Genomic DNA, 21,448 nt, shown 5'->3' with positions numbered 1-21,448 from the left:
ATCCGCTCCCTTGACCCTCCCCCACGCGCTGTAGGCGATAAAATAAACTTCGTCTGGAGGGGCAGAGAGACTGGGGAAAGCGAGATGCTGCGCGACGACGACAAATATCGTGGTGTTGTTGTTTTTCTTGGGGATGCTGGGATTCAGGGGTCGATCGTCAGCGATGCTGTTTTTGAACAGTTTAGTTTCTTTGGGAAGTTGAAGAAGAACATGACGAAGTTGGGGAAGAGTGAACATCGGAGGAAGGTTGAGAAGGTGAAGAGTGAGTGGAGAGGGTTGTGCGATAGCACCGAGAGTCCTGATAGTCCAGCTGATTCGGATACGTCGTGGGGTCCGGCTGGGGATGGTAGTGGAGATGAAGGTGAGGACAGTGAGGGTGAAGGTGATGATCGTTCGGAAGACTCAGAAGATTCTGACGAGGAACGTGGTGGAGGATGGAGTGGGTGATTTGTCTGAAAAAAATGATCTTGTGAACGGAGAAAGATGTCTTGGACTATTCTTGAATTCAACGAAGGCTTGCTGGAATTAATATTCGCCAGCTAGTACTCGTCTTCCATGATCTTGACGGACGCCCCCAACGCGTCAATTATCGAAGTTACTACGTCACGTGACCGTGTAGTGGGTCGCGGCCCACTTTTCAAATTCATCGGATCTGATAAAGCCTTGAAGGAAAAAATATCTACAAAAAGAAGAACATTCAAGACGGGGCTCGAGATGAAGGAGAAAGGCGAGAATACCATGAAGTTTTTGGACGGGATCGACAACGCAGTCACCCGCCGCTTGGCAAAGGAACTGAAGCTTCTCGTCAAAATGACGAAAGCACGATCGCGCAAGGAGATCGCGACCCTGCCTGAGGACGAGGCGCGCAAACTCCTAACAAAACTTCTAACGGACATCCAAAAGGTCGAAAAGCCGTTCAGAAGGGAGATGATCCGTTTCCATCTGCGAGTTGATGAAGAAGAAAGGAGGACTCCGAAGACTCGTCCCACGAAGCGCAGGAAGGTTCCGGCCCTTGAATGGGCGGGTGCGTACGACGTCTATGCCCCAAAGCTTTCGGAAGAACATCAAGAGGCAAGAAAAATTCTTTCCTTGGAAACTGGGCCATCGTCCACCGCCTCCCAATTATGGGCTTCCTTTGACTTTGGCGTCGTTCAGGGCATCCTTCGCTCATTCAACCCTCCTCCCAAAGCTGTTGGTGACAAGGCCTATTTTTTGTGGCGCGGAAAGATCAAAGGCGACATGAAGTTCGGCGACGAAAATATAGGGGTCATCACCTTCCTCGGCGACGGAAAAATCCAAGGTTCAATGGATGGCGCAGGCTTCAACAAATTTAATTTCTTTGGGAGGCTCAAGTCCACAATGACTGGGATTGGAGACAAAGCACATCTCACCAAGGTCACCGGTTGGAAAGGGCAGTGGAGGGGAATAAATGCGAGTTTGCGTGATATGGAAATGCGCCAGAGACACCAACAATATTCAAGAGGTGAAATTGAACGCCCGGATAGTCCGGCTGTTTCTGATACAACAGCGGCGTCGGATGAGGAGGGGTCGGAGGACGACGAGGATGAGGAGAGCTCAGATGGCGAGGGCTCGGACGACGGGGGCAGATAATAATAAGTTTGCGGGGCCTTTTGACCGGATGCTCCTTTGGAATATTCAAATAAGCAGCGGGCCTTTTGAGATTTGGGAAACAGCTGGAGAACATCATCTGAGGCTTTGGGAATTCCCTGTATTCACTGTTGTAACAGCAAAGGAGGAAACTAATGAGTGAATGAAACATTGATCTTGATGTCACATATGGGTTATATAATGAATCAACTTTTGAATTGACTGTCGCAGAACACAGCACCCATCCTTTCAAAAGTTAGACCTTCCAGGCATTGAAATTTGAAGTTTCCAAATTCAGGTCGTCACGAACGCGTCAGTCTCATTCACGTGGTCGCGTCACAAGTTAACACTTTGTCTCCTGCCATCATGTCTTCAAATTGGGGTTACAAACAAGAATACGCTCCCGCTATCTCTATGGACGGGTTTACATGCACAGGCAACAGATTTTACGTGGTTGTCGATGGAAACCAGCACGAACGCGAGGGCGCTCAACAATTGTACAACCTCCTCACATACACACCGCCGCCACCAACGCTGACCAAGAAAGGCACGGTAGCGAAGAGACAGCCAGTTCCGCACAAGGATCACGCGGCTCACTTCTATTGTGCGCAACTCATCCATTATGGACTGAAGCCCTTGAAAACGAGGGAACCCGCAAAAAAGAGGCTTCTGGCGGCATTTGGGGCAGGACAAACGTTGTCGGTTCCGGCGAGTATCTTGCAACTTGAAATTTCCATGAAAGAAGAGTGGAAGAAGGCGAATAAGGTGGCGGAGAAGAAGTACCAGGAAGAGGCGGTGGAGAGAGACCGTAGAGAAAGGGAGGAGAGACAACAAAGAGACATTCGGGAGAAGGAGCGGAGGGAGGAGCAGGAAGAAGAGCAAAAAACCATGATGAAAGAATTTTTTGGTGTTTTCGATGCCTATGCACTTGATGATTCCGACGAGGACGAACCGGAGGCCCCAAGGCTAAGCAAGGCACAGATGCCCAAGGAAATAGCTTCCCTCTCCAATGATCAGATGCGCAAACTCCTCTTCAAACTACTCGCTGATGTTCCTGAGGTCGAGGATGTTATGAAGAACGAGATTGAGAAAGCTCAAGCTCAGGGGCGAAAATCGAAGACAAAACCTAAGGCCGGCCCATCGAAGAATCAAAAGGCCCTCTCAGTCGCCCAGTGGAAAGGATCATATACCGTCTATGCCCCAAAGCTTGCGGATAACTGGGACGACGCCGAGGGACCGCTTGAACTGGAGGTCTATCCATCTGCAAAATCATCTCACCTTTGGGCCGCGTTCAATTTTGGCATAATTTCTGGTGTCATACGTTCATCTGATGCTCCCCCAAAGACCATAGGAGACAAGATCCATTTTGATTGGAGAGGTAGGGAGAGTGGAGAGGGAGAGATGACCTTTGGGGATCGCAATAAGGGTGCCATCACTTTTCTTGGGGATGGAAAAATACATGCTCGCATGACGGGCGATCTCTGCAGCAAATTTGAATTCTTTGGAAAGCAATGCGCCGTGAAGGAAAATATCGGAGACCCTGTTGAGAAGGTATCGGAATGGAAACAGGAGTGGAGGGGGATAAACTGGTCCTCGTACAACGCTGCCAGCCAGGCAAGATGGGGTAAATGGGGAGGGGATTGGAAGATTGACGGTCCGGCGTATTCGGACACGTCAGAAGAGCGTCCTGGTTCCGACGACGATGAAGACAGTGAGATGTATTTTTGACTTTTTGTGATGTAGCATCTTGACCTCGGTCGTCTGGAATCGGATACAAAGGAAACAAGTCTAAAGAAGGGACGAGGAAACTAGTGCATTCGCATAAAACAAGGAAATAAACCTTTAGAATAACCTTCAATCCAACATTCACCACATGAAGTCTCCCAGACCACCACATTCAGGTTGGCCGTGATGCGGCACTTGACCACCGTGGTCCAGCCGCCGAAGCAACAAAGTCGGAAGATCCAGTCGTCTTTAATTCTCCTGATGAATTTTATGAGGCGGTAGTGGTTTCTGATAGTAAACTGAATCCTTCCACTCGCAATGACAGCTCTGATAGTAAACTGAATCCTTCCCCTCGCAATGATAGCTCAGCTAAGTCCCCGATCCAGCTTAAGTGTGCCTTCAGTTACGGTAGTAAAACTCAAGCTCCATGAACTTTGCAAGCAAAGCTTCACTAAGCTGCCGAGACGCTTGATTCTAGCATTGGAAAATCATCGTAAAGGGCCTGCATAGCCGTGTTGTTTTACGGGGGAATGGTCCATCGCATAGAGAATCGGGAAACTTGTAATGCCCTCCTTCAAGTTGTCTGCAACCACTGGGTCAGAATGCTTGCACCAAAGTCGAGAAACAAATGCACAGATACCACCAAGTCGTACTCCCACTTACGTCACTCCCCACCCTTATGCCCAACAAAATGTAGCCAGCACGCATGCACTTTTGGAGGAGGAAACGAGTTCGTGAGAACTTCGAATTTCGGCGTTTTCCGCATGCGATAAGATTATCATTGACTTGACCTTGACCTCCAGGACGACTGATCAGAATGACTCCACCCCCAAACCTCGGTAAGAACACGTTCACCGAAAATTTTCTATTCATATGGATTTTTTTTCACTAGTATTCGTCACTGGGAACGCAAACAAACTCCGGGAAGTCAAGGAGATACTGTCCCAAGGCGGTTATCCTATTGAAATCGATTCTCAGAGGCTCGAAAGTGGATTGACTGCTCCGTCATTTTTGTTCTCCACTCATCAAACCCAATTTTTCTAGTTCCTGAAATTCAGGGAACCACGATAGAAGTTGCCACAGATAAATGTCGAAGAGCAGCTGAGCTAGTATGCCGATGGTATTTGCCCGTTTAACTTTCACTGAAGTTCATCTCAGGTTGGAGGTCCTTGTATCACAGAAGACACTGCTCTTTGTTACGTGGCTCTTAAAGGGCTTCCCGGACCTTATATAAAGCATTTTATGGTAGCAGTTGGCCATGAAGGTCTGAACGCAATGCTGGACGGATTCCCCACAAGGGCGGCTGAAGCCGTATGCACATTTGCATACTCTGCAGGACCTGGTGAGATTGGTTTTTGAAATAATACATACCGTTTCTGAATATTAAATCTCATTTCAGGAGCGGAGCCCGTCATATTCGAAGGCCGCACGGAAGGAACCATCGTTCCTGCTCGCGGACCTAAGGTATTTGGTTGGGACGCCGTCTTTGAGCCCCTTGGCACTGGAATGACGTGGGTTAATTTTTTTGTCTTCCGTAGGCTCCGTATGACCTGTTGTGTCCAGATACGCAGAGATGCCAGCAGATCAGAAAAACAAAATCTCGCATCGGTACAAAGCTTTGGATAAGCTTCGTACATACCTTCAATGATCACTGTCATAGAGAATTCACTGCCTTATAATTGTTCCAAGATATGTAAATTGTACAACGTACAAGACAAGAAGTAGGTTTTGTCAGTTTTTTCCGGTTCCTGGAAACTTGTAGAAACCTGGAATGGGAATTTTCTAGAAAATCTACTAGCAAGGTGCGGATCAGGGGGCCCGGCTGGGCTTGGGGACATATGCAGGCTCCGGTTCCGATGTTTCCTGGTTTTTATGTTTTTTTTTCGGAATTTTTAGGGCTTCCTAGGTTGAGAAACCCGTGGACTCGGAAACTGAAATGCTTGAATACTGATGTTCAAGGCAGCCTACACCACTGATCAGAATGACTCCACCCAAAATCCTCGGTAAGAACGCTTTCGCCGTATTTTTTCTATATATCTTATTTATTTCTCACTAGTATTCGTCACTGGGAACGCTAACAAACTCCTGGAAGTCAAGGCCATACTGTCGGAAGGCGGTCATCCTATTGAAATAGATTCTCAGAGCCTCGAAAGTGGATTAACCGCTCTGTTATTTTTATTCTCTTGAACTCATAAAACCTATTTTTGTAGTTCCTGAGATTCAGGGAACTACGATGGAAGTTGCCACAGATAAATGTCGAAGAGCAGCTGAGCTAGTACGCCGATCGCCCTTGCCCGTTCAACTTTCATTGAATTCCACCTTAGGTCGGAGGTCCTTGTATCATAGAAGACACTGCCCTTTGCTATGTTGCTCTCAAAGGGCTTCCCGGCCCTTACATAAAGCATTTTATGGTAACAGTCGGCTATGAAGGTCTGAATGCAATGCTTGACGGATTCCACACAAGGGCGGCTGAAGCCGTGTCTACATTTGCATATTCTGCAGGACCTGGTGAATTCGTTTCTGAAAAATATACACCGTTTCTGACTATCAAGTCTCAATTCAGGAGCGGAGCCCATCATATTCGAAGGCCGCACGGAAGGAACCATCGTTCCTGCTCGCGGACCTAAGGTATTTGGTTGGGGCGCTGTGTTTGAGCCCCTTGAAACTGGAATGACGTGGGTTGATTTTTCTTTCTTTCGTAGGCTCTGTATGACCTGTCGTGTCCAGATACGCAGAGATGCCAGCAGATCAGAAAAACAAAATTTCACATCGGTACAAAGCTTTAGATAAGCTTCGTACATACCTTCAATCACTGTCGTAGAAAATTCGCTGCCTCATAATTGTTTCAAGATATGTAAATTGTACAGCATGCGAGACAAGAAATACACGACGGGGTTATAGAGTACAGTCAAATGTCCAAGATGATGTTTCGTAATTGTATGCTACAAGATATATATAAATGGTGATGGTCATCTAGCTTCAAGACAAAGGTATTGACGAAATCATAGCTTTGATTTTTCTGGAGAGGTTCCATTTTGCCAGGGGTTAACCGTCGAATGTACGGCCGAAACGCACAGATTACCGCCATCCCAGAGCTAATAAAAATAATGTTATCGCTCTGTGAATGAAAAAAGCCACACACAATGTTTCACCTCACACCTAGCAGAGCGCACCCGTCCGCGGAGGGACATCGATGTCGATACCACTCGTAACTTGGTGCCTCTGAAAACCATGTAAGACTGGGAAACAAGAACGAACACAAGGGGAAAAAGTATGTTAACGCACAGCCGAATAGATCTATGCCAAATGAGATTCATTGACTGAGATACACCAGTCCCATCCACACCAATCGTGCGACCCAGCGTAATGAGGGCAGACACCGAACATCTGCCACGATCAACTCTTACTTCAAATAAAAACCTTCGATAAATAGAAAGCGTACGGGTCGATTATATACGCCGCACAAGCACCGTGTAGTGTTCCGAACACGTTGCACATATCTATCACCGACCCCATAAGCCAAAATTCCATTGGCGAGCAGTCAAATCGTACCTTTATCAACCGTGATCTCGAATACGGTTTCCACATATGCCGCCGCAGAACCTTCCTTCCACACGTTCATCTCCAAGGGCTTCAATCGTTGTCCAACATTCGCGCCGTATGATTTGTCCGCGGTGCTCACGAAGTAGGTAAAAGCACTGACGCTGCGACGCTTGGCGTCGTCCGAAAGATTACCTGCGATATGGGAGACTTCGATGTCCTTTGCGCCTGCCGATATTAGTTCTTGTAATCTCCGAGATGACGTCGACGACATTGGGTATAAATTTTGACTCCGAGAAGACTGGGACGGGGATTTTTCCCCCAGCTTGAAACATCCATTCTTAAATTGGGATGGATAACTAAAATATGCATTCCATACCTTATTCCGGTTTCTCAGAATACCTACGAAATGCTGCCGTCTAGCTTGGATTACCGAAAATGGGTGTAAGGTGACCGTGTCAGGAAATGGAGGGCAATGATTAATAATTCCCACGATTGCTCTTAGCTTAAACCATACCGGCTCGTCAAACAGCCGCACCCGGCACGCTCTTCATGCTTCTTCATGGCATCAATCAATATTCCTCCATCCCTAGCGCCTGCGGTGTTAACCATCTTTTCAAAACTCTCCAGAGTCTACCCAAACAACAATGGCAGCCATTACTCCGTTACAATCCAGCCTCTCCGCGCAAGCTTTTATGAAACGCCCGCTTGACCTAGAAATCGTCAACGGGATAAAGGGTAACGCGCCTCCGGAAGTCAAGCAAATGCCGTTGAAGTGGCTTATGCTCTTTCGGCAGCGAGGGAATAGTTTTGCGACTTCCGTCGCGCAGCGCTTGAGGGTTACGGAGGTGAATATTCTTCCAAGCCCGGATGACTCAAAGAAACTGGAGGGGAAGGTGGTCTGCGAGGTCGATGTAACGCCTGGTATTTCTTGAATTATTTTGGGTAAAGAGACAGATTCTCCGATGGTGTGTGATATAGATATGTGTAGCGCACGAGGTGTATTGCATGAAGGCTGTATTGCGTTCCTTGTTGACGAGTGAGTTTCCTTTTTCAAGAACCTCTTTTAGGTCATTCCTGATTTCTTGACGCGTTCTTCAGGTGCATAGCGAGCTCTATGTCCGTCGCCATTTCTGCTGAAGGGAGAGCCTCATCGCCTGGCGTCACACAAACCATGAATCTCATGTTCCACGCGTCAGCTAATGTGTAAAGTTCAAATTTTACTTTTCCAATAATAATCATGTACTGATTGAAAATATGCGCTAGAGGGACGAAATTACGCATTGTAAGCACCACCATGGCGTCTGGGCTTCAATCAAATGCTGGACGATGTGAGGTAAGGGCCATTCATAACTAAACATCTGACTGTCAGACGTTAATTCGTGTAGGTCTGGGACTCGAAAAACCACCGTCTTCTTGCCTCTGGAGCAATGCTACTAATGCCTCCGTCATTGCCTATGAAACGGCCTTCATAGAGAGTGAAAAGTATCAGCTGTAGAACTAAAATGAAACGATAGATTCTCGGGCAATTGATAGAATATAAGTATTGTATGAATAATATTTCCGGCGCGGCGCTGGTGAATGACTGACCTTCGGTCAGATAATTTTTCTTGGCTCTTTCCTCCAACACAAGACTTCCGCAACTTACCGCATAAAATAGTTGAGCTAGACAAAAAATTGATCAGCAAAATCATGTGGTTCAAACCAGGGATCGTGGTGCGCTGATGATATATATGGAAAAAGGAAAGTGATAGGGAAAGAAACGTTGCTTTCATTTTCCCATGTCGCTCCGTCGAGAGGCCTATCGTGAGTATCTCGCCACGCCACTCAGCCCATCTGCGACGGCGCACATTGTGGGGAATGCGTCGCGGGAGCTCAAAGAAGTGCCTTTAAAATGGTATAACATCTTTCGAACACTTGGCAAAGGAGGTTTTGGGTACGAGGCAGGGAAACGCATTGTGGTGAAGGAACTTTCGATACAACCGACTGTAGATGACCCTAGCAAAATAGAGGCAAGGTTGGTTTGTGAGATCGAGGTTACTGCAGGTGCGCGCCAGCGTCGTTCAACAGCTGGCATGCTAATAAGCGCAGATATGTGCGATGGGATGGGTATGTTGCACCAAGGGTGTATGGCGTTTTTGATGGATGAGTACGACACCCCTCTCCGTTATCAGGAATGTTCGAGTAGATTTAATTTGAATTCGCGCCACAGGGGATCAGCAATCGCGCTCCTCGTGATGAACATCCATGAGGGAGGCGAGAACAGCATCGGGGTATCACAGACGCTGAACATCTTATACCACGCTGCGGCCCCGCTGTGAGCGCTCGTCTGACTCTCATCATCTTGATATCTCATATCTGGAACAGGGGAACGAGGTTACGGATAATTAACCGGTCGGTGACAGCCGGGGGGGAAATGGACTGTTGTCGCAGCGAGGTATGTTCATTGAAGTTCTCAGCGCGTAGCAGGCCGTTTATATACTATCGCAGATTTGGGATTTGGATAAGCATAGGTTGATCGTGTCTGTAACTCAGATACAGATGGCTCCGTCAGGGTTATTTCCGAGTTTTGAAGGGGCTTGAGTTGAGCTTGAGCTTCTTGGCCCTTTATTTGGGCTCAACGTGGAAGCCAAACAAAAACGTGTTTGTGTCTAATCCCAGAATAGACCTGTCGTGTTTCCCTGAGCCTGGTGTTTTTTTTTCTATTCACCATGGTCAATGGATGTTAAATAAAACAAAGGGCTCCTTAGCTCCTTCCCTTCAATACCTTTCATCTCAACCACCTACTACATCCTATCAATATCTAAGTAAGTTGTGCGACGCGTACTCCACTCCACTAGTACTGACGAAGTTGACCGTAAATTTAGTAGATCACTACAGTATTAGGAAAGCGTAGGGATCCACGCATTTTTACATCGGAACACTTGTACGACCAGGAAATTTGAATAATGGGCCAATCTTCCTCTAAACAAAAACATTACCCATTCCCTGTTCCAACTTATCCTGCTGGATATGGACCACCGCCCCCATTTGCTCCCCCTCAACAATACCCACAACCACTCGCGTATCCTACAGGGTACCCTCAAGGACCTTACGGTTATGCACCACCCGTATATGGACAACCTAATACTTTGCCACAACCACTTCTCAACTGGCTTCCTCAAGATAAGCCTACACGAAAACGTAAGATGACGAAGAGAGCCAACTCAGAGCAATACCCAACGGGATACGTTCCAAGTGAAAGTCAACACCATCGTATGCACGATCAAACCATTTTATTACGCTGTCTCTATCTAACTCGATTGCATAGGTGCATCCACCAGAACTCGTTCAATGCCCCGTCCAGTATCCACCCAACCTCAAGGTGGACCTGTCATCCCCGGCCAAAATACCCAATCCTATCATCCCACATCTCACTCTCACCGTCCACCTTCCCAATCTCAACCACCTCCACTCTTCACGCCAGGGGCGGGGGCAACGGGGGCACCACTAACCAGCTTCCCATCTCCTCAGGTAGCGCAAAACCCCAGACGTGCCGCAACTCCCTTTATTGCCCCGTTCAGTGACAGCTTCTCCGACGACGATGATGATGACCTGCCTCAAGATCATCAACAGACCTCTCGCTCCCAATCACATTATGTCAACCCGGTGAATCCACCCCCAGGACGGGTTCACAGTACAACACAACAACAACAACCCTCAAGTCGCCGTGAACCCATCCAATACCCACCACCACGGCCACTTCAAGCTGAACTCTCACACGTTATCCAGCCTATGTCACCTGCCGAACCCAGTGCTTTCGGTCCCCCAGACCTAGGACCGCATGCACCTATTGACAATCCCCTCCCACCACCACCACGCGATCTGTACGAGATGACTCCATACAAGGCGCTCCTCACCCTCCCACAGTCGACTGCTCTGCTGACAGCCACTTATGGAGCTCAGCCTCCGACCCAGACAATGCCAATTTTGGCCTCTGGTGCCCCGGTCACGCAAACGCAAACGCAGCCCAAACGCAAAAAAGGAGGGCTTTTTAGGGCTTTTAGCTCGAGGGGACGTAGTACTAGCGGTAGCAATGCGGATTCCTCATCGCAGCCGACAACAGTGCAGTATATCCCCGTGTTTGTGCCCCAGCAGCCTGGTCAAGCTTCAGCTACAGCGACAGGAGCTTTAGGAGCATCAGCGTCGGCGTCAACGTCAAACCTTGGACATGGGGGGTCTAATCATCTCCATGGAGGGTCTAATCATGGCCATGGAGGGTCTAATCATGGCCATGGAGGGTCTAATCATGGTCATGGAGGAAGGGGTGGTCATGACAGTCAAAGCGGGACTAGTACGGCTGCTTCGACACCTCTAACGCCAACTCCTACAAGTGCATTTGGGTCAGGCTTTCCCACCGGCAATTCGGCAAGAGGCTTTCCTACAGGAAACTCGACGACCACAGGATTTCCTACAGGAGGCACCACAGGTTTCACGTCGGCAGGGCTGGCATCTGCAGGACTCACCTCCGGTGCCGCTGGTCCTTCTTCTGCTGCCAACCGTCGTCCGGAATCCATGGCGTCCTCGCATCGCCCCCCTTCCATCGTGCGGTTCAACCAGCAGGGCACGTACGGAGGTTTCATGAATCACTCAACGCACCGGGTGTTGTACAAGAACCAGACTTACCCCAGCGCAACGCACCTGCACGAAGCCATGAAATACCTTGAACATCGACCAGACTTGGCGGAAAATATCAGGAATTGCAGGGATGTGAAAGACGTTTATCCGCTTTCTGCTAGGTACCAGCAGTTCCAGCGACCGGACTGGGGGCAGGTGTTTTTGCAATTGGTATGTTTGAATCGTCATCTTTATTTTGCGGGTAAATTCGTTGCTCAAGACGAACTTTTTTTCAGATGGAGGAAACCTTGTTTCTGAAATTCAAGCAACACCCTGACTTGCGCTGGTTGCTTACGGGGACGGAACGAGCCATGCTTATCTATGCTGATCCGAATGATTCATTCTGGGGCGAGGGTAATGGAACTGGGGCGAATGAGTTGGGAAAAGCGCTGATGAGGGTTAGGGAGAGGCTTGAGCGTGACAGGTTGGGCTGATTGAGACGTTTCTGCCCTCCTCGTTTCCCTTTTCTATTTCATTTCTTTGGGTTTCTGTGGATCTCTCGTTGTATCTGTCTGCTGATCTTTGCTTTCTTTTTTCTGCCATTCCACCGATATTCACACCTATGATACCCTCATTCTTTGCGACACCCAAGCCTTCCATCTCACGTATCTCAGGAGGAATTATATCATTAGATTATGTAGTTATGTAGTATGTAGCATTCTCAAGTACCTTATGATCAATCTGACATGCTTTATCTTCATCCTCCAAGTCTCTAACAATCGCTTCGTCAACGTTTCCGCCTCTTCTTTCTCTGCCTTCCCGCGTCTCTCTCAATATCCTCTTTACCACCATCACCTCCAGTCCCGCCACTCAAAGCCAAAATGACCTTTTCCACAGCCTGTCTCCTCACTTTATCCGGCACCTTCTGCCAATAAACCTCCTCCCTCTTCCCTTCCACCACCTCAATTATAATGGGCTTCATTCCGGAGTCCATCGATGAGATTGAGGTGCCTGAATCGTCCAATCCGCGGTCTTGAACAGTTGAATTTTGTGTGAAGTGCTGTGAGATGAGACGTGCATGCGCAGGGGTGCTCACGCGGAGATAACACTGCACGTATGTGAGAACGATGATAATAAAGGGATAGAAACTTGACCTACAGTGTCCATGCCTTTGTTAAAGTCCACATAGTCCAATGCGTCTCCTGCGTTATCCAGGCAAGAGGCGGCTTTGGATGCCTGTGAAAATAGGGCTCGCAGTGTAGTTTTGTTGGTCTCCGGGTGCACGTTCTTGGCAAATAAAAGACAGCCATAGGGGTAAGGCGACCATTGGTCGATTACTGGACTCCCGTTGTCCCCAGTTTGGTGCTCAGTGCTTCCTTCTTCCCCCTCCTTGTCCAGCTCTGCCACCTTTTCCGACTGTCGCTTCGTTTTCCCAGCTACGCTTAGAGGTCTCGTCTCTTCTCCGTCGGATAGCATTGATAACAAGGTTCCTCCAACTATTTGTCCCAATGCAGCGTCACTCTTATCCTGAAACTTGTTAATTTCATCAACAAGCTGCGTTCGGTAAAGCAGATATTCCGCCTTGAGCTCGTCCCACCGTGCTTTAGGCAAAGTTCTGAAACCGAATTTCAATGCCTCTTTGGCAATTTCTGTTTCTTCGCCTGTTTCATCATTCACATCGTCACGATCCCAATTCCAAACTTGTACAAGCTTTTCAACGTCCTCTTGTGTTTGGAGCGTGACTAGCGCAAAGCCTTTACACACAGGCTGATCTCCCGCGTTATCTTGGTGGTGAGGAGGGAGGGAGACGTGCTGGACGCGCGTTGGAGATGGGTGGTCGCTCATGCCTTTCGAGGCGACTGGGTGAGCTAGCAATAGCTGCGTAAATCGACAGATTCCAGGAATACTGCGGTACTGTATCGGAATATTCTCCTGCATCACTCACAGTCAGCCAATATCTGCGTCAAGTTAACCGTGAAAAACAAACCATATATACCGTCAGGTTTTTCCAATCACTCTTGGAATTCGTGCTAGACGCATTCCGACAAGTTGTAGCCCAGTCTTTTCTAAGTACCTCGTAACCTCCTTGTGAAGGCCTTGAGCCAGACCCGTCGCGATACCATCCAGAAGACGAAGGGGCCGCAAACGAGAGCCTAACGTCAATAAAATCTGCCGCGTAGGTACGGATGGCCTTTATGATTGTCGTTTCGGGAATACCAGTGAGAATGGGCGAAAGAACGTGCGAGTGCTTGATGAGGTAGCTAAGTGGTATATCTGAGGAGCACGGGTAAGGAAGCCACAGGAGAGATATGTGAACAGAAAACGTACATCCTGCATCCTGGTCAATCGCTGTCGCGTTGCCAGTTCCCTCTCCAGACTCTTCGCCCAATGCTACAGCCTGCAACTGTCCTTGATCAATTCTTCGCCGCAGATCCGCGTCAGACCATAATGCATAGTCCGAAAGAGCGAGACACACAAGGGAGGCATGATCTTCATCGGTAAATTTGGTTGTTTGTTTCGTCTTCGTTCGACCTAGATGTTGCACACGTTCATCCTCATCTAGGGCTCTGTCCTTCCCCTTCTCCTTCGCTGTGATGGTGGGGCACGCTGCAGTTGGAAGAGAGGTCGCTTCAGCATTTTTGGAGACTGTCGCAGGCCGGAGAGAAGATTTGGGCCGAGTCAGCTTTCTCGGTATGAAGGTCAGAGGAGAGGACATTGGGCCGCTCATGGCGCGTTGTTTGACAAACGCCACGGAGCCAAATTAGAGCTTTGTCGCATCCACCAGCTTGTTGAAGTTCTTTGGGACCCATTCGGCTCGACTTTGGTAAATGCCCATATTATTTACTCTGATACTTCACTGAAATTATATTCCAAGTCGAATAATTTTTAGGATGCAGAGGTCCAGGAACGAAACGAAATCAATGTACAATCTGAATGTTACACGTTTGGGGGATTTACTATGTTTATCTTCTCAGCCAGTCTTTTTCTCCAATTCTCAAGCTCCTTTACGGCAGTGCTTTTCCTTGATTAATTGCGTCGGCGACCTGGCTTGTGTTTGGTCTATTGAACGCATACCTGGAGGATAAACCAAGGCAAGCAAAACAGAAGGTCAGAAAATATCCATCTCAGAACACTGACTCTGAATAACAAACCTTTCGTAGCTGTCCAAATAAAGTTGTTCAGCACTGCAAGTTGCCTTGAACGCAGGATGTTCCAACAGCCTGTTTACCCAAGCGTTGAATCTTTCCCCCTTCGCAAGGTCGAACCCACGGTAGTGTCTCAACACTATCTTCGCTCTTAAGATCCCTAGAGGGAATCGAAAGATCAGTTTTCGAGGGAATTGTTGAAGATGACGGAAAACTTACATGGTGCAACCATGACATCGGACCACCCCAAATCCTGTCCTCCCTCCGATTCAATCCAAAGTCCTAAACCCTTTTTCAATGCGACCCGTTCACCAGCTCCTGACTCTCCTCCTCCACCCAGTATTTCCCTCTCCGCACGTTCGAAGAGCGCCACAAGACCGTCAATAGCAGCATGGAAATCCTTCTCTTTGGCGATTTGTTCCTCAGACTCTTGCGCTTGAAGATATCTGTAAAAGGCGGGTACAATAGTACGACTTATGTGGTCAGCCTGAAGTCGCACCAGCGCCCGTGCGTCTAAGCGTAAGTCAATCGTAATGAAATTTACTTGAATGCTGAGGCAACGTACAGGGATTGGATAGAGGGGGCAGCAGAGTCCGTTTGGTTGTTGATGATGCGAGACTTGGAGGTTGAGATGATTTACGCCAATTCACGACGAGGAACTCACTCCTCCAAAAACTCCATGATAACGGTACTTTCATTCAAGGCTCTTGGCGGGTTGTATCTGTTAAATCGGAGCGCGGGTACCAGCCCTTTCGGAGATACTTCCAATAGGTCTTGGGGTTTCTTATAGGGATCCACTTCGTCTGCGTAAAAAAGACCTCATCATGGGCCGCCCCCGCAGAGACCTCATGCTGCTTACAGTACTAAACGTCGTTGGTCACGAAAAGATGCCATCGTATTGTATAATTTAGGACAGACCTTGTATGGAATGCCCATGTATTCGAAAGCAACCCAGACACGCTGGACAAAGGGACAAAAGCAGCCGCCGAAAAGCGTTATATCTGCTTCACCCTTGTGCTGCGACACTGTGGCGAGGGCAGGACCTGTACATTGGGTATGATAGGGTCGACCTCTGTCGTTGTCATTGGCGGTAGACATGGTGGTTGGCGAGAAGCAACCTGTTATAATCAGTGATGTCATCAAAATGCCTTTTCACGCTTTTCGCACAAGAACATGACATAGAAGACGATTGCAGTCCTTACTCTACTATAATTTGTCTGATATATATATGTGTGGCATTACACACAGGTTCATGACTTTTCCGCTGTGGTTCTGGCAGGATGAGGAACAGCATGCCATCATCTTGCACCTTCCACAGACCAGAAGCTCTGGGTTTCCAGGCTTGACACATCGAGAACATTGTTTGCCACTCCCTAGTTGATTCTGACGAGGAAGGATTCGGCGATGTCGTTTTTGTTGAGGGGGATTCTGGTGGAAGTTTCGAACCTTGCTGAGGTTCTGGTAGGAGGTTCCCCATGAGCCTTGATGAAGAAGAGGAGCCCCCAACGCAATTCTGGTGAATAAAACCTTCCAAGTAGAACACTTGGTGAATGATCGCCCTTTCCAGCCTCAGAAAGAACTTGGATAGGACCTTCGTCAACCTCAACAGACAGGGATGTCTTCACAAGGTATTCGTACCCTTTCCCGTGTTTCAAGGCGCTGACGAATACGAAGACATGGAAGCTGCTTTTAGCTGGCTCGAAGAGCTGACGACCGCAGGATGTCCCTTCGCCACGTGATAGAAAGCGGTGAAAATGAACAGGCCCAGTCTACAAGAGTCTTACTTTGATGTTCAAGAAGGTTCCCCGTTCAGACGTTCCTCCAAAGCTCTTTCATCGTCCGACCTGTCAGGTCATCCTCAAATGAATGCTGTCAAGCGAAGTCATGTCCGGAGTAGATGGAATATCCAGCCACGGTAGTTCGTCCAGTCCAAGGTAACGACTCCTAGTATTCAACTTGTATTCAACAATTGTGGTATGCAATTCTTCAGGAGGACTGGGAAAGGTCTTGGGGGAAAGTCGGGTCAGTCACTGAGTGGGTTGGCTCGTGTAAGCGCTACTACCTGCAAAAGCACCCGGATAAGTTCTCGTCATTTCACCGGAATCCAAAACATACCTTGATGTATGAGGACTTGCGGGCAATCCTCGTTTCTAATCGAAACCCCTCAATATGAACGGGAAAGGAAAGAGTTTTGCGGAATGGCAACTGCGAAATTTGAAAGCTGCTTTGTGGTCACCGTTGAATTTCTAGTGAGGTTGTCTCGTGCTTCTGATACAACAGTGTCTACCCGCCGCCCAAGAGAGGAAGGCTTCAGGCCCGTCGAATACGTAGTCGCCGTGAGGGGACCTGATAGCGTACGGTTTTGGATAGATCTTGGATGGTCTGGATGAAGACGCACAAAAGACGCACAATAAAAACATGTTCTATGTCTGTGGCCTTTGTAGAGTGAATGTTGAGCAAATTCTTAAAAGCCCTGGCAATGCCCCGGCCGAGCATCATTATGGTAGAGGTTGACTGCCGAACACCGAAAGATCTCAGTTGTTTTCGGATCCAGCATGAGAACTGCGAAGGCCATTAGAATGAAAGCACCAGTGCCAGAGAGGTGCCGTTTCACCCTTGCGTCCTCATACCGAGGTTTTGTAGTCGAGGAACAGCGAGAACAACACAAACAACAAGTGGTACATCCTTCCAATCTTGAAATAGTTCCTGCGAGAGGGTGTGCTTTGGTCTAGAAGAACAGAGTGGGATGAAGGGAGTGGGCGCCGGCGTGGGACGCGCTGTCAACTGCTGTCAAACCTCTGTTTGAAATTGGCTACTGAGTCCGAATCGTCAAACATACGGTCAAGAGTATTTGGCGAAATACTACATTTTGAATGCCAACAAATTGTCAGTTACATAGCTACTTGATAACAGTGCAAGAAGCCTTGTGCTTTTTCCAGTCCGCTTTTTGGCATGGGGCAGAGCAGTACTTAGCCACCTTACAAGCACTACACGCCAAAAGTTTCGGGTTGCCTGGGTTTCCGCAGTGCATGCATCGTTCCTCCCCAATGATAGCACGGTTCAAGGCTTCCGAATGAGCGGAGAGTGTACCTTCCAAAAACGACGTGCTGAATAGGGGTGCAAGCGCAATCCTGGTGACAAAAGGGGCGAAGCTTTTCCAGGCCGAAGTTTGAGAGAACAGGCCAAGATTTTTTCCCTGTCCGCATCCACAGAGGGGACTCTCCTCGACCGTGACGGACACCGGAATCCCTTTCGAGAGGTATTCACAGTTCACAGTGTGTTTCCATGTACGGCACCTCTCCGCGAATGCAGGGAGAAGCTGTTTCCAAGCAATAACCTCATCCTCAAGGGTTTCAACTGCGAACAAGTTACAATCTAATATCTTTCGAAGGCCTGTGGCAATCAGTGGCGCGATAGAGGGCGTCAAGGGAAGCACACATGCGTCTGCGACGACTGTATTTGATGTCAAGTCGAGTTTGATTTCGCTGACAAAGATGAGAGTATGGATTTCCCCTTGAGATGAACAGGAAAGCCCTGCGGCAAGAGGTTGACCTTTTCGGTGAACGGAAAATTGTTCGAGAATGCGGCTGATGGTATCCTTCAATTCCACAAGGGTACCTCGAGCCTCTTTCTGGTATAGTTTCGTTTTCTCGCTATCTGAAAATGCCATTCCAAGATGCATGCGAAGCCACTTCAAGTTGTAATTTGAAGCAAAGTCCAGGGCGGGTAACCGGTCTAGGTGAAGGTAGTGAACGTTAGATAGCTTTGGGAGCGAATTATCGAGGAAGATTGGGAAAGGATCAAAGGAGAAGTTGCGACGATGAAGCGGATCTGCTAAAATGTGTGCTTCAACCTGAAATGCTCATTTCGGTCAGATTGGCAAAATATCCGAAACACAAAAACCCACTTCGACGTAGAAGGATTTCCTAGCAATTCGTGTCTTTAAGCCACTACCATCCACCGGGAGAGGAAATTCAAGAACTTTTTCATATTCGTCAAAAGTAACCAGGATAGCAAAATCTGAGATTTGTTTTGAGATCACAATAGCACCTGCCGAAAGTGCATCGCGATCCTTGGGATTCACGACATTAGCCCTATTCGTAAGCGAAGATGCCTGCATACGCAAGGTGTCAAAATTCACAGCAATAGTTTCCAATACTGGAGAGGTGTGATTCCTTCGCTTCAAGGCGCGCGACATAGCAAGCAAACTCTGAACCTCACCCAGATTGTCTGGGCGATGGCGAGAAAAAAATACATGCTGTCTGTCCATGACACTAGCCGAGTACACTGTAAGAAATTCACCCAGTTTAGGCTTCAGGGTCGTCATAGTCACAAGTGTAGAACGGAGAGAGAGGACGACCTCGGTGGAAGTGGATAGGAACCAGGCAGGGACATAGAAGGAGATTGTCAACGAGGATGATCCATTCCAGCCCTTCGCGTCTTCTCGGATGTTGATCTTTGACTCAGTGCTGCGACCTTGGGTCTCCACACTTCCAAAAATTGGCCGAATTGAGGAAAATATGTTCTGAACTACTCCGCTCCTGGTCTCGCACTGTAGGATAGGTGGCGTCATTTCGTCTGGGAGCATGTCTTCGAGGGACTTGAGAGATTGACGGGGTACCACAAGGATAATACAAACAACCTTAGGGACATCTTTCCATCCGAGTCCTTGAAAAAGATATGAAGAGGCTTGCAATACAGATGGAACGTAGGACTCGACATCCCGGAGGTGGAGACTACAGGAGAGGTCTTGGTAGTTGTTTAAGCCCATCAAAAGAGTTTTGTCCGACTCGATGCGTGAAATGAAACGCTTCATTGCTTTTGTCCAATCGGTCTCGACTCGACTCTTTGCAAGGTCAAGGAAAGCAACGAAACTGTGCCTACTATAGTGAAGTATCAAAGTCTGTCGCAGCTTGCCAAGCCTAGCATTTTTCAACATTTCCATCATGTTCTCATCGGCGAACATCTTCAGATACATGGCAAAAAAGAACTCTCCTAATCGGTTGGCATCGCAACGAAGAGGCTCATCTGAGGATATTTTTTGCTTCAGGGGTTTTTTCCAAGAAAGTAAGTCATAAAATTGGGTGTCTTTGATAGTCGACATTCGGAGAAATTCATGAGTAGATGAGACGGATGTGATTTCGGAAAGATGGCGGCAAGGTACCAGACCAAGTAGCAATGAAAGCATAGGGATATCGGCGCAAGCCTTCTCAAGTAGTCCCCTCTGCAAATTTTCGTGGGCTCCGGAGAGGAACAAGGAGCGCAAGGAGTGGGTATGAAGAATTGATGACCAAGTATCGCGAACTAGACGCGTTGTGGCGAAGAGGACATTCAAGAGGCCCAGATGGTCGGAGAGGTTGGACGTGTCAATGATGTTAAAGTTGAGGGGAGCTCTGTTAGGCGCGTCAAGAGAATAATCTTGGTCACGTAGGTGGATCTTGGAACCCCCCCAAGGCGTAGTATAGACACCTGTTTCCGTAGCATCCAACAATCTACAGTGGTAAAGCGTTTGGCAAAACGCGAGTGCGTCACCGATGAAATATCTGATGACAATTTGTGGCGTTTTTGCCAAAAGCCGTGTCCTAAAACTGGTGCACCACGCACGGAATTGTACTTTGATAGCCTTGTCAAGTTCGTCTAACTTGGTAACCGGAGAACGAGGCGGCAGTTTTGTCGGAGCGAGGGGAACGGCCAGGTGATAGGAGAGGAGTGGGTCTGTCCCATAATGAGCATTAAATCTTCGCCCAGAAAGTGAATATGCGAATGTTGGGTTAATGTGAGAAGCCGGTTTTGAGGTAGTGCCTGTTGTCCAGAATTTATCAAAGTGATCTGCTCCCATCGACTCTAGATTTGCCCAGAGGGGGCCCGCTGATCGGAAAGCCGTCGTCGTGACGCCCTTTTGCGTCTTCAAGACATTTTTCATTCCCGCAGAGAAAGACAATGAAAGTGCTTCCTTCTCACTCTGTGAAAGGGTCTCCGTCTCCAGATATTTTATCCACATATCACGAATTTGCAGGAGCGACGCATCCGTACAAAACCGGAACACTCCCCCATACTTCGAAGAGCTCCACGATTCAACGGTAGTTGACATGTCAACGAGCTTGCGGCATTGGTCAAGAAGACGATTCAAGGACACCTTGTCCAGGTAAAAATGGTAAAATATGGTCCAGACGTTATCTAGCATGGCATCGTTGGGGTCACTGTCAGCAACCATGGTGAACAAAATGATGTTGCGCGCTGCCCATATATCATATCAGAATTGGATAGGTAGTCATGATTTCTCACCAAGAACAGCGGATTCTGCGTCACAGCAAGTGAAATCCAATGCGCGTTTGTCTGTCAGTAGTTAACGCGATCGACCTTGTTTCAGGGAGAACGGTACACACCACCTAAATCGACGTGCACTGTGAACATGATGCTCCTTGGATCACCACATCCAAGCAGAAGGACGTCGGCTGCATCTTCTGGTGCCAATTGTTGAGTGAAGCAAGTTGCTGGAGTGTTTCCAATCGGATAGAAAAATTGTTTCTTGGGCCACAGGAGGGGGTGCGCCATTGATTTGAACTACGAATAGGCGAGGAATAAACGTGGTGGTAGACCTGGCGGCTCTCTGGTGGAAGTCAAAGTCAAATTCCTTTAGCTCACACGCAACTTCGAATCATGAGACCCTCAGCAATGATTGGCGCTTAGATTGTGACAATGAGCGGCTAGCGAAGATGGGACTTCCGTAGTTGAAGAATGTGCGCGGAATGAAATAACATGGTCTGGAGAAACCTTTCGACGATTCTTGGTCTGGTTGGAGCAGGTTCGAAGTGTTGAACATTGGACGAGGA

At 48.1% G+C, this 21,448-nt stretch overlaps 12 protein-coding genes across 12 annotated transcripts; 8 read left to right on the top strand and 4 right to left on the bottom strand.

The window, feature by feature from the left end:
* Positions 1-555: 555 nt before the first annotated feature.
* LACBIDRAFT_311386 (uncharacterized protein) lies at positions 556-1,611 on the top strand (the record flags this gene model as incomplete). The annotated part of the gene is made up of 1 exon (XM_001876918.1): positions 556-1,611. The coding sequence occupies one exon, from the start codon at positions 556-558 to the stop codon at positions 1,609-1,611; it is 1,056 nt and encodes a 351-aa protein (XP_001876953.1).
* Positions 1,612-1,974: 363 nt separating this feature from the next.
* Positions 1,975-3,481, top strand: LACBIDRAFT_292714 (uncharacterized protein; the record flags this gene model as incomplete). The annotated part of the gene is made up of 2 exons (XM_001876917.1): positions 1,975-3,319; positions 3,352-3,481. The coding sequence occupies 2 exons, from the start codon at positions 1,975-1,977 to the stop codon at positions 3,357-3,359; spliced, it is 1,353 nt and encodes a 450-aa protein (XP_001876952.1). The 3' UTR covers positions 3,360-3,481.
* Positions 3,482-4,206: 725 nt separating this feature from the next.
* LACBIDRAFT_246034 (uncharacterized protein) lies at positions 4,207-4,981 on the top strand (the record flags this gene model as incomplete). The annotated part of the gene is made up of 5 exons (XM_001876916.1): positions 4,207-4,321; positions 4,378-4,442; positions 4,492-4,675; positions 4,733-4,844; positions 4,897-4,981. The coding sequence occupies 5 exons, from the start codon at positions 4,207-4,209 to the stop codon at positions 4,979-4,981; spliced, it is 561 nt and encodes a 186-aa protein (XP_001876951.1).
* A 333-nt stretch (positions 4,982-5,314) lies between these two features.
* LACBIDRAFT_311383 (uncharacterized protein) lies at positions 5,315-6,154 on the top strand (the record flags this gene model as incomplete). The annotated part of the gene is made up of 6 exons (XM_001876915.1): positions 5,315-5,336; positions 5,390-5,485; positions 5,544-5,608; positions 5,658-5,841; positions 5,897-6,008; positions 6,061-6,154. The coding sequence occupies 6 exons, from the start codon at positions 5,315-5,317 to the stop codon at positions 6,152-6,154; spliced, it is 573 nt and encodes a 190-aa protein (XP_001876950.1).
* Positions 6,155-6,241: 87 nt separating this feature from the next.
* Positions 6,242-7,147, bottom strand: LACBIDRAFT_323328 (uncharacterized protein; the record flags this gene model as incomplete). Its single annotated transcript, XM_001876449.1, has 6 exons — positions 6,242-6,275; positions 6,409-6,428; positions 6,507-6,555; positions 6,619-6,720; positions 6,776-6,833; positions 6,886-7,147. 6 exons carry the CDS (start codon positions 7,145-7,147, stop codon positions 6,242-6,244), a joined length of 525 nt encoding a protein of 174 aa, XP_001876484.1.
* A 373-nt stretch (positions 7,148-7,520) lies between these two features.
* LACBIDRAFT_311381 (uncharacterized protein) lies at positions 7,521-7,808 on the top strand (the record flags this gene model as incomplete). The annotated part of the gene is made up of 1 exon (XM_001876914.1): positions 7,521-7,808. The coding sequence occupies one exon, from the start codon at positions 7,521-7,523 to the stop codon at positions 7,806-7,808; it is 288 nt and encodes a 95-aa protein (XP_001876949.1).
* Positions 7,809-7,838: 30 nt separating this feature from the next.
* LACBIDRAFT_311380 (uncharacterized protein) lies at positions 7,839-8,348 on the top strand (the record flags this gene model as incomplete). Its single annotated transcript, XM_001876913.1, has 4 exons — positions 7,839-7,912; positions 7,975-8,079; positions 8,140-8,209; positions 8,262-8,348. The coding sequence occupies 4 exons, from the start codon at positions 7,839-7,841 to the stop codon at positions 8,346-8,348; spliced, it is 336 nt and encodes a 111-aa protein (XP_001876948.1).
* Positions 8,349-8,654: 306 nt separating this feature from the next.
* Positions 8,655-9,456, top strand: LACBIDRAFT_311379 (uncharacterized protein; the record flags this gene model as incomplete). The annotated part of the gene is made up of 3 exons (XM_001876912.1): positions 8,655-9,190; positions 9,241-9,310; positions 9,364-9,456. 3 exons carry the CDS (start codon positions 8,655-8,657, stop codon positions 9,454-9,456), a joined length of 699 nt encoding a protein of 232 aa, XP_001876947.1.
* A 365-nt stretch (positions 9,457-9,821) lies between these two features.
* LACBIDRAFT_292710 (uncharacterized protein) lies at positions 9,822-12,102 on the top strand (the record flags this gene model as incomplete). Its single annotated transcript, XM_001876911.1, has 3 exons — positions 9,822-10,128; positions 10,184-11,700; positions 11,766-12,102. The coding sequence occupies 3 exons, from the start codon at positions 9,822-9,824 to the stop codon at positions 11,961-11,963; spliced, it is 2,022 nt and encodes a 673-aa protein (XP_001876946.1). The 3' UTR covers positions 11,964-12,102.
* A 154-nt stretch (positions 12,103-12,256) lies between these two features.
* LACBIDRAFT_311377 (uncharacterized protein) lies at positions 12,257-14,197 on the bottom strand (the record flags this gene model as incomplete). Its single annotated transcript, XM_001876448.1, has 4 exons — positions 12,257-12,577; positions 12,628-13,401; positions 13,457-13,743; positions 13,798-14,197. 4 exons carry the CDS (start codon positions 14,195-14,197, stop codon positions 12,257-12,259), a joined length of 1,782 nt encoding a protein of 593 aa, XP_001876483.1.
* Positions 14,198-14,474: 277 nt separating this feature from the next.
* On the bottom strand, positions 14,475-15,713 carry LACBIDRAFT_231002 (uncharacterized protein; the record flags this gene model as incomplete). The annotated part of the gene is made up of 7 exons (XM_001876447.1): positions 14,475-14,544; positions 14,622-14,775; positions 14,835-14,933; positions 14,994-15,128; positions 15,181-15,233; positions 15,280-15,418; positions 15,530-15,713. 7 exons carry the CDS (start codon positions 15,711-15,713, stop codon positions 14,475-14,477), a joined length of 834 nt encoding a protein of 277 aa, XP_001876482.1.
* Positions 15,714-17,514: 1,801 nt separating this feature from the next.
* Positions 17,515-21,170, bottom strand: LACBIDRAFT_311372 (uncharacterized protein; the record flags this gene model as incomplete). Its single annotated transcript, XM_001876446.1, has 4 exons — positions 17,515-18,468; positions 18,523-20,852; positions 20,901-20,951; positions 21,002-21,170. The coding sequence occupies 4 exons, from the start codon at positions 21,168-21,170 to the stop codon at positions 17,515-17,517; spliced, it is 3,504 nt and encodes a 1,167-aa protein (XP_001876481.1).
* Positions 21,171-21,448: the final 278 nt, after the last annotated feature.

Source organism: Laccaria bicolor, genomic scaffold, assembly GCF_000143565.1.
Source record: "Laccaria bicolor S238N-H82 LACBIscaffold_4 genomic scaffold, whole genome shotgun sequence".
In the NCBI taxonomy this organism is placed as follows: Eukaryota; Fungi; Basidiomycota; class Agaricomycetes; order Agaricales; family Hydnangiaceae; genus Laccaria; species Laccaria bicolor.
The sequence above is the reverse complement of the archived record's forward strand: the minus strand, read 5'-3'. Positions and strand labels throughout refer to the sequence as shown.